We start from the raw sequence: 10,781 nt of genomic DNA, 5'->3' as shown, positions 1-10,781 counted from the left end.
CACCACTACGTGACAGTTATTGGTAATTTTAGTTATTTATATTTTCTTTTTTTCTTTTCTTTTTTTTAAATTGTTGTTCTGACTGTTTTCCTGTTGCTTTAGCAAAATTTTTACCAACATGCCAATAAAGCTACTTTATTAAACAAACAGAATTGAATTGAATTGAGACAAAAGAGACAAAAGAGCAGGAAAGGGACAGAGAGCATGAGAAACACACTGGGAGAGATAGAGAGAGAGAGAGAAAGAGGCAGAGTGAGAAAAAAGTGAGAAAAAAAGTGGGAGAGAGACAGAGACAGACTGAGATGAAGTAGACAGGAGATAGAAAGAATGATAAGGAGGCATTCAGAGAGGAGAAATGAATTTTAAACAACTAATGATATGCAGATACTAACGTAATATTTTTGCATGTAATAATAGAATATAAACACCAAAGCAAGCAAGCAAACGATGATTCACCCCTTAGAACATCATCTTCACTCTAATAGAAAGATATCATCATCATTACACACCATGTACACTGCCTTCTTGTAACACTATATTCAGCACGTGTGTGTGTATGTGTGTGTGTGTGAGAGAGAACTGAATTTGAAATTCCTTCATTTCGAGGATTAAATGTGGTTAAATGCACATAGAAGTAACGATTCAGTAGTAAAAAAAAAACAGAATATAAATCCTTTCTTCACTCTAAGTGTTTCCTCTGAACTCCAATAGAAAGATAAGATCATCATTAAACACACACCGGCCTCTTGTGACACCATATTCACTGAGAGACACAATGAGTGCGTGTGTGTGTGCGTGTGTGTGTGTGTGAAAGAGAGAGAGAGAATGAGTGTGTGTGTGCGTGTGTGTGTGTGAAAGAGAGAGAGAGAGGGAATATGTGTGTGTGAAGGAGAATGAAAGAGGGGGGAGAGAGAGGGAGTGAGTGTGTGTGTGTGTGTGTGTGAAAGAGAGAGAGAGAGGGAATATGTGTGTGTGAAGGAGAATGAAAGAGGGGGGAGAGAGAGGGAGTGTGTGTGTGTGTGTGTGTGTGTGTGAGAGAGAGAGAGAGAGAGAGAGAGAGAGGTGATCAGAATGCGAGGCACATAGCAGCGGCTGCATCGTCAGTCAGCGCGCAGAAGCGCAAAGCAAGCACACACACGCACACACACACACACGCACACACACACACACACGCACACACTTGTTCACTATTACAGTCACATCGCTGTTGGTCTCAGTGTTTTCCCTCTCAGTGCTTTTCCTCTCTCAGTGCTGTGTATGCGGGGGTTCTGGAGCATCTCCACCGCACAGCTCGAGCCACCGCAATACCTGCACTGCTCAACTCACCAAGTTTCCAGGCGCAGGATTTGGTTTTTTTGTTTTTTTGCATCGCTTTCCCTCGTCGATTTGTTCTGTGCATCTCAAAAGAAACCAGCAAAGACAGCGACTGAGGTGATCTACTCGCCTTAGAGCATTCAGCAGCCTCCTCTCTGTGCATCGCGATGGTAAGATCTCTGAGCGCTCGCATTTGAAGGAGCTGTACCGAGTCGGCGGTTATGGTTATGGCAGGTTTTGCTCGTGGGGGTGAAGAGGGAGCAGTGCACAATGCAGTCATTCCATATAATGGACCAGAAGCTTATTATAGAGTAGAAATGAGCATGAACACACACGCTGTGCAGAAAGCTTTTGATTGAGTGACAGAAATGAGAAACATGCACCAATCGATTAATCACAGAGTAATCGATGAAACAGATTAATTTAGTATCGAGCCCCAGTTCACTAAACCTTTTACATCACCACATCTAATGGCAACAGTGTTTAACTGCTTGTGTTGAACTAGCTTTATTACATTTGAGGAGCTTCATATAGCTTTGGCATTGATTATTTTTCTGTTCATATATATATATTTTTACCTGATATTAAATGCATATACATGAGAACATTGAGGCATGAGAACACCATCCTATATCCATGAGCCAGGCAGCATTTCTATAGTCAACTCTACAGACCTGATACCTTTCACCACATCACCACACCCAGACACTAGTGTTATAAGGTTCGACAACATGACGTGTTCCTCCTATAGGTTCCCCCTATACCACTGTCAGATCCAGAACATTTTGGTAGCTAAAATGCATGGGGTGGTCATAGAAAAGCAAGACTCAATGCCAGTCAGATCACTGAAATGTGCATATGCGATAGTTTGACATACATTTATGCTTAAATATATAATTTTTCTTAGCTCTAGTTTTAGCTCTAGAAAAAAATAATTTCTAGAGATGACCTGCATCAGTACCATATGTTATTAATTTGCTGCCTGAATGAAAATAGTGATGTGTAGATTATAATAATGACATATTCTATTGACAAGGGCCGAGTTTCCCAAACGCATCACAGCACAAAGATAAATGGCAGAGTAAATATCACATTAAACATTCTCTCTCAGAATTAAGTTGATCTTAACTTTGTGATGCTTTTGGGAAACTCAGCCAAGATTAGTTAATTCACTCAAAACAGCTAATTTAATGAAAAGGCGGTCAGGCAGGCATGTGTAGATCTACAGATCACTACAGAAATCAAGCAATCAAATAGTACAATCGGCTGCAACTGTACTGAAAAGCTACTCAGGTAATATATCCCAGTCATATATTACCTATCTTAGCAGGCAGACTTGGTGGGGGCTGTAGATAGCTCGACATCCAACCCCATTGCATTAAATGATATTTGATCAGGTGTATCTACAGTATATACACTCTGGATGGGGTGCCAACCCATCGCAGGGCACAATCGCACACACACCCATTCACACACTATGGACAACTTGGAAATACCAATCAGCCTATAACGCATGTCTTCGGACTGGGGGAGGAAACTGGAGTCTACTGTGCATGGGGAAAACATGCAAACTCCGCGCACACAGGGCAGAGGCAGGATTCCTACACACACACACACACACACACACACACACACACACATATATATATATATATATATATATATATATATATATATATATATATATATATATATGTATACTGTGTATATATACTGTATATAAAACTGATCAAATCAAATATCTTTCATGAGTGATGTCGAGCTATCTACATGGGTTGATGTCGAGCTATCTACAGCCCCCACCAAGGCCGCCTGCTAAGTTAGGTAATAGATGACCTTAGATGATGGATGTTACCAGCCGAGTAGCTGTTCAGTAAAGCTACAGCTTCTTATCACAATTCACATGACAGCAAAGAAATACTCATCCAGAAAGGGCCAGGTGCCCCTGATAGGATTTATTCATCATGGTTAAATCTTTCTTGCTCTGCACCATTTGTCAGGTATGACTGAGAGCCCAAGCACTTGGGAAAAACACTGCTACTCAAAATTCAGAGGAGAAAGGATGAGAATTAAATCTCACCACTCACACACTCCTGGCTTTGCTGAGATTAGCAAATGCTTATTCAGAAAAATATTTTAATATATTCAGGAGTTAATTTTAGTTCTTAATGGTGTCTGCTAATAATGTGTATTTCCTGGCCGAAATGGAAAACAGGAAATTCAGGACACACTGGGCTGAAAACCAAAACCAAAAAAACCCTTAAAAAAAAAAAAAAAAAAGAATGAAAAAAATTTTCAGTAAAAAAAAATACTATTTTTTATTCACACTTTGAGCACTATATTTGGCAATTTTTTCATCTTTTCAAGAACTGTGGCTGCAAATGGCATTGGCATGCCTGCAAAAATGTTGCTTTTCGCTTGTGTTGTTTTGCTATATTCGGCAAATTGAGCAGGACATCGTGTTTTCAAGCAGTGTATCAAACATGTAGTGGAGAAGTACTTGCCTGCTGTATCCTTTCTTGATACTGTGATTACAAATCGCCTATCTAATATACCTTGTAGAAACTGTGGATTGTTTCCTCAGGGCTGACATTTTCACTGTTGATCTGGTGCTGCTCAGACTGTTTGAATGTGTCTGCACTGCCTGGTGTAGGAGAGGAAATAAAGTGTTAGATTTGGCACTTTGTCCTAGGCCTGTTTTTTCAGTTAAAATATTCTGCATTTTTTTCTCTTTCAGCTGAAAATTTTTGGTGGCCAAAATTTTGGCTCGCACCTAAAAGACTACATGGAGTCTTTTAGTAAAATGTGAAAATGTGACATGAGAGTACAAAATAAATGCTCAAAAAATGCTAAAAAAACAAAGATAAATGATAAGATAATATAAATTACTATGAATTTAATAGTAATTAAATTAGAAACAATGGGGAACAATGGTGAAAAAAGAAACCTTGAATGAAAGTTGATTAAAATGTGCCTGAGAAGTCAGTCGAAGTGTCTTGTGTAGGCTAAAACATCAGCATTTTAGAGTGGACATCTTTGAAAATGTTTAAATTGATGTTGATTCATCATGTAATCACACTGCATTGTGCATGTGCAGATCCATTATGCCCAGTGACATGTGACAGAACAACAGGTGATCAATAACTCATAACGCTTTAAAGGGTCTCTGGGTGAGCAAGGATATCTTATTCAGCAAAAAACATTGTGTTGATTCCTCCTGTCCTTGTTTCCTTTCCTCATGTGTCCTGAGGGAGGAGCTAGCGAGGAAAGGAGTCAAGGAGGTGCAATTAATTTAGCTCAAGTATTAATTTCTAATTAAAGTAATTTGTATCTATAAAATGTTTCTTTGTGTTGCAAGTGAAGAAATGAAAGACTAGACTGATCAATAGCTGTCAAAACAATGTCATCTCTAGGTTTATGAACAGAAAATATGTGTGGTGGTCTGGGAAAACCAGTTGGATGTTGCTATGAGTGAATTCGGGAAAACAGCCAAAAATGACGATAAATCAGGATTTGACCAATTGAGTTTTTTTGCCAATAATGTACTGCTCCTAAACACAGAGAAGAGCGCTTATACAATCTGTACGGATGACAGTGGACAATGTTTGAAAATGACCTCATAAATAGACATTAACAAGAAATTTAGCCAACAAAACAGAACTGACTGAATAAATCAGTGCTTATTTTCACACCGATGATCAGTCGAGTGAAGAGATGATGAATGAGGCTTGTGCTTAAATGCCGTGAGTAAATTTTACCACAGGTGATGAGAAAAGACTGATGTGGATGAGAAAAGGTTCAGGAAAGTCTGTTTTTTTCACATTTATATATAGTAGAAAATGTCACCATTTCAGGTGAAAAATTTCCCAGGCTGCCCCACATATTTTCTTGGAACTGTCAAAACATGTCAGCTTTGGGTTTATGAACAGAAAATATGGTGATTTTTACACATTTCTGTGTTGAACAGTTAAACTGACCCACCAGTTGCAAACAATCTTCTGGGCATGTGAGACTTAAAATGTCAAAATGGTCTTTCATCATCATTGCCTCAAAGCATAACTGACATCATATAGGCTTCCTTGCTGTCATTGCTAATTGAAGGCAGTTATTTTAGGATGAATGCCAATCTGAAAAAAAAAAAAAAAAGTGAAGTCCTCTGTAAAGAGATGAGATGAGGTGATATGACTCATCTGGTCATGAGGCCACCCCGTAACTAACAAGCACATAGTTTACACAGTTTACTTGGTGTTGACCACATGGCTTACTTCCTGCATTCTTTTTGTCATATGTGTACACAGACACAGTCACATAACTTTGGATCTGTGTATACGTCAGTTTTTGCTACAGAGAATAAACATTTTGCTGGTGTTGCTTTGGGTAATGTTACAGTGTTCCACTGTTGCCTGCCTGGGAAAATGTTTTGTGTTTGTGTCAGTTGCCCACAATGCAACAATGGCCTGGTTTAATAACCACAATCCATTTTGCTCACTTGGGTGGCATGTGGTGCTGGGATTGAACTCACCCTTAGTATTCCTCTAAGAATTATACTGAAGAGAGAGAGAGAGCGAGATTTATTTTTACTATCATGGCGTGGCATCAGCTTTCAGATATATTTTAAGATTCTATAACTTTCCTCTCCCACTCTCTTAAATGAACAGTGCCAAAAACAGGAATATAACGCAATATGCTAATGGTAATCCCTCTCTTCTCTAAACAACATTCAGTAGACTAAGTATAGCTGTGGGGGCTTCACAGATTGGCCAGCTAAGTCTGGTATGAACACACTCTAATGCGATTTCTAAGAAATATGAAGAATCGTGGAGAGGAATCCATCATATACCATCTCTTGTGACAGATTTCTGCCATCCACAAGGATGAAGATGGATACACATTTTCCATCTGTCTTTGATGTTAATTTTTTTATTTCTCCAGCATTGTTCTGCATTTTACTTTTTTAATTGAATGGATGCTCCCTTCCTTACATTTCTTTCCTTTCTGCCTTTTTCCCTTCCAAAATTGCTTGCTGTCTACATATTTATCTTTCTCTGGCATTCTCATCATATTTCTCATTTGATGTCTGCTTTCCTTCCTTCCTTCCTTTCATTTTTTCTTTCTCCATTTCATAGTTTCTCCTCTTTTCCTACTATTTGCTTTCCAATCCTTTCTATTTCTTTCCTTTGCTTTCTCCGTTCTTCCTTACTTCCTGTCCTGTATTTGCCCTGTGGGGGCTATTTTACAGCTCATACTGGGCAGTCAATAAAGAGGCCTGTTGGCAGGTTGGATGGTTATGCCTCATTGCCTCTGCAAAGTCATTTGGACTATACCACCACTCTCCGGAGGGTTAAGATTGGCTGCTTCATTTAGTCTTCATTTGGTTGTTGGACAGGGTCCTTGTAGTTCAGTGAACAATTTTCGATTGTTGAACTTGAGCCTGATTTACTATGTGTTTAGATGAGCTTCACCAATTTCATGCCTTAATAATGTAATCAGTGACTGTAAAATAGTATACACAAAATTTTTCTCTGTGAGCTTACATTCTAAGCCATCATTGCAGTAGAGTAGCATAATGCATTATCTTGATAAAGAAGAAAAATCTGGCATTGCTTTTGTTAATATACTGTACAATGGTCAATTTTCTTGTGGATGTTTATAGACTGGAGAGAGTGTTTAATGAGGCATGTGGATTCAGTCACTGTGATAGCTTGGCAACCACAAATACACTCACAGTTTGACTTGGTTCCAGAGCTGTATGGAAAAAGAATGGCACATATATAGAACTTCTATTCTGCGGGAACCTTTATGTATTTGGATCAGTATGAAAGTTGTTATTTATCCTTTTATTAATCCTAAGCTCTTCTAGCACACTTTACCCTGCCTTCACACTAGCAAGTGACAAAACAAGTGACAAAGCGACAGGCAACTATTTATTTTTTGGCGACAGTGGAAAGCGACACAGAGACAGACTGCTAAACAACATTTGAATTGAGATTTTCTCACTGCTATGCAAATGAAGTTTGACCCAGTAAAATGACAAATCCAAAGCCAGTGAATTCCTTAGACTCTCTGTTGTGGGTTGTCCCCGAAACCATTACTCTCACAACTTTAGTTCCTACTTGTGTTTACCATATTTTTTAAACTGCATTTGGTATTTAAAAGAAATCTTGTATAGTCTTGTTTTTTCCTGGGTTTAACTAAAAAAATTAAAGGATAATGCATTTGGCTAATACCATCAGAAATTACAACATTAAGTAACATTAAGGTGTAACTGTAATATTTGCCACATATGTCTAAAGAAGCAAAATACAAGTAATATGAGTGTCTTGTCTCTTGTGAGTGCAAGCGCAGTGTAAAATTATTACACCCGAGGAATCCCTCATGCTGGTTTTGAGTGTTCATTTCACAACATGTTGCACTGCGTAAAGCAGCAAATATTTGCTTTCCCAGTGTCTTGGTCTTTAATGGTAATATGAAAGGATATTAGTATATGTGCGTGTGTGAGAGTGAAATAGACAAAGGCTTAGCTACATTCATACACACATACACACACACACACACACACACATATAAACAGTATATGACATAGCTGGGGGAGTTTGTGAGTCAGCTTCATTCCACCCACTAATTACACCAAGAGCTGTGCTGCAGCTGCTGCAGCTCTCTCACCCCTCTGCTCTCCTACATCCCTAAGTCCATCTGTTTCGCCCTCTGTCCTTCCTCTCATAACCCCTTCTCCACTGTTCTTCTCCTCCAAAATTTATCCATCACTTCCACACTATTGTTTACTGAAAACCCAACATCCTCCCCCTTTTCTATGAGACTGGTGTCTGTGCGAAATGAGATTGAATCGGTAATTATCCATGAGCATCCACCGTGAAGTCATCTGGGTTGTATCAGCACAGCTACGCTCTACCAAGCAAGACCGTGGAGTTGGCCTTTGTAGCTCCAAACCTGGTCACGGTTAGATGCAATGAATAAGTAACAGAAATATCTGTAGTGATAATGATATTCTATGTATGGAAGGGGGTCATTGCACTTTCTCAGAGAAATGCCAAAATATCCAAGTGCTTAGTGTTTAGCTTGACTGCTATGAGATCATTCCTGCACTCCCACCACCACCTGCCATTTTTGCAGCCTGATGATTTTGTAACATTATTAGAGTTGGTACGCCCACTGCCTCAGAAACACCAGGCATATACAGGAAAGCAAAGGTTTAGTCTCTGTAAGAAAGTAATAAATACTCAATGTAAGGATCAATACTACAATAACAGTATTATGAAGACAGTGTTTTAGTACATATAAAAAGGGGTATCAAATCTTTAAAAAGTGCATTTGCATTTGAATATTAATGAGCCTAAAATTTTATAATACCACATGCATAACATTAACAATAGTGCTACACTATGCTTTTATATTTTATAAATTACACAGGGTGAAAATTGTGTCACTTACTTCAGCAATGAAATTCAAAATATTACAATATCACAAATTTATCACGAAGCTAATGCTTCAGGTATATTTATATTTATGACACAGTGCTGTTGAATTTTCAAAGCTCATTGGGGGAAGGTGTTGATTAATTTTCTCTAACAGCAGCTCTGACAATAATTTCTGCTGCATGGTAAATCACAGGTTTATATTTATGCACTAGTTATTGTTACAGGGACCTGTATGGTGGACACTCCACATTATTTAAACCTATTAATAAAAAGATTTAAAACATGTTGTTATTAAACAAAGAAAAGCATATAATTGTTGAGATGGTGATGTTTTCTATAAGGAGATGGTTAATTAATATTTATGGGAATAGTGACAGTACTTTGTTATAGTCAATGTGTTTCTCACCACACGAAAGTCTTCAGGACAGAGGAGTTTCCAGTTTGTTGGTAACATGGCAAGCTGTATTTATAGCTGTTATAATGTAAGTGATAGCAGGAACGAACTTGTTTTGTGGACGTACCACAACAAGGAGTGTAACTTTAAGTAGTTTGTATGATAGTAGATTCAGTTGTATTGTCAAATATATTAAATTGTTGCCTTATGAATCGAAATCGCAAATGTATCAGATGGAAGCCTGAGGTTTACATTCCTACTAGCTAACATGAACAAACCGGACAGGATTTCTGAGAAGATATTAAATCATATTCATAAATGTTAATATTTATGAATTTAATGAATTTATGAATTTAAGATTTTAAATCATGTTCATAAATGTAAAAAGATGGTCATAACAGGATATTCCTGAAAACCTATTTGAGTGCAGTTATAAAATGAAACCTACTCAGAAATGTTTAAAGGGTGTGTCTTTGAGTCCATATAGGGATCAGCAGACCACTCAAAGGCACACCCACTGGTCTGTTTTGTCAGCTATAACTTGTAACTTGGAAATGTATGTTAGGTGGCTAATAGTAAAACACTATATCTTAATCTTTTGCATACAATTTTCTTGCCTTTTGAAATAACATCTGACAGCATTAATATAAATACATTGCTGATTTTTTTTTTTACATTTCAGATCCCAAGATGATTTGAAATACCACAGCAATATTCCAGTGAATCCTCGCTTCTCTGGTCTTCAGTGCAGCATTTGAGAGGAAGATTTCACAACATCATCTTTGAATAAAATGGCTGCCTTTGTGAAAAACTGCTTGTACATGCTCTTGGCATTTACTGTACTTCCTCTGGTAAGTCCTGGATATATTTAATTCAGTGAAAGAATAGTGATACAGGGAGTGCAGAGAATAATAGCCCTAGAGCTGTCATAGTCTAGACTGTTAAAACATTCTGTGTTTTATGTCGAGCAATGCCACCAATTACAGCTCTCCAGATCACACACTTCAGATGTTTTGCTTTTGGCAGCATATGCCTTGTTCAGTGTGATCTCTACTCTCATGTACACACTATCCTCTTGAGGAGGATAGCTCATGAGGAGGATAGCTCTGTCACTGTTTACATGAAGACCCATTCGTTCTCCTTCTGCTCCTATCTAGAGAAACAAATATCCAAGGGCACATTTACGTCACACACAGATTGGCACCAAACAAGGTCCTGGCATCCAGTGAGTACTGGCAACTGATGGGCCAAATGTAAACTGACCAGGAGCCAGCACAGTTCTGCTTGACTGAGTGCTCCAAGCAATCAAGGTTAAACCATTCTTGCACATGGCTGCATATACGTCTGCTCAGTGCCTCCACAGTGTACCTTTCTACTCAGATACAAAAGTGTGTTCCTTTACTCAAGGACATGATCCTGGGATAGGCTCCGGATCAATTGCGACCCTGACCAGGATAAGCATGTTACTCATGATGAAAGAATGAATGACATAGAAAGTGCAAAGGCAGCATGCTTATATTAAACAAATCTTTTTTTTTTCTATTAAACTAATTCATCTCCCTTGTTCATGTGGCACTTGCAGAACATTTAAATAGAAGGTATAGACAACACAGAAATCCACTTTCTAGGTTCACTTC

The 10,781-nt window shown here is 38.3% G+C and overlaps 1 protein-coding gene across 1 annotated transcript in view; it reads left to right on the top strand.

Moving 5' to 3' along the window:
• The first annotated feature begins 1,071 nt into the window (after positions 1-1,071).
• Positions 1,072-10,781, top strand: part of adcyap1r1b (adenylate cyclase activating polypeptide 1b (pituitary) receptor type I) — a 30,060-nt gene continuing 20,350 nt past the window's right edge. The window contains exons 1-2 of the mRNA XM_026933520.3: positions 1,072-1,484; positions 9,827-9,995. Of these exons, the coding sequence (XP_026789321.2) occupies positions 9,936-9,995 (60 nt within the window). The 5' untranslated portion in view covers positions 1,072-1,484; positions 9,827-9,935. The remainder of the gene's footprint in view (positions 1,485-9,826; positions 9,996-10,781) is intronic.

Source organism: Pangasianodon hypophthalmus, chromosome 2 (genome assembly GCF_027358585.1).
Source record: "Pangasianodon hypophthalmus isolate fPanHyp1 chromosome 2, fPanHyp1.pri, whole genome shotgun sequence".
NCBI classification, from domain to species: Eukaryota; Metazoa; Chordata; class Actinopteri; order Siluriformes; family Pangasiidae; genus Pangasianodon; species Pangasianodon hypophthalmus.
The sequence above is the reverse complement of the archived record's forward strand: the minus strand, read 5'-3'. Positions and strand labels throughout refer to the sequence as shown.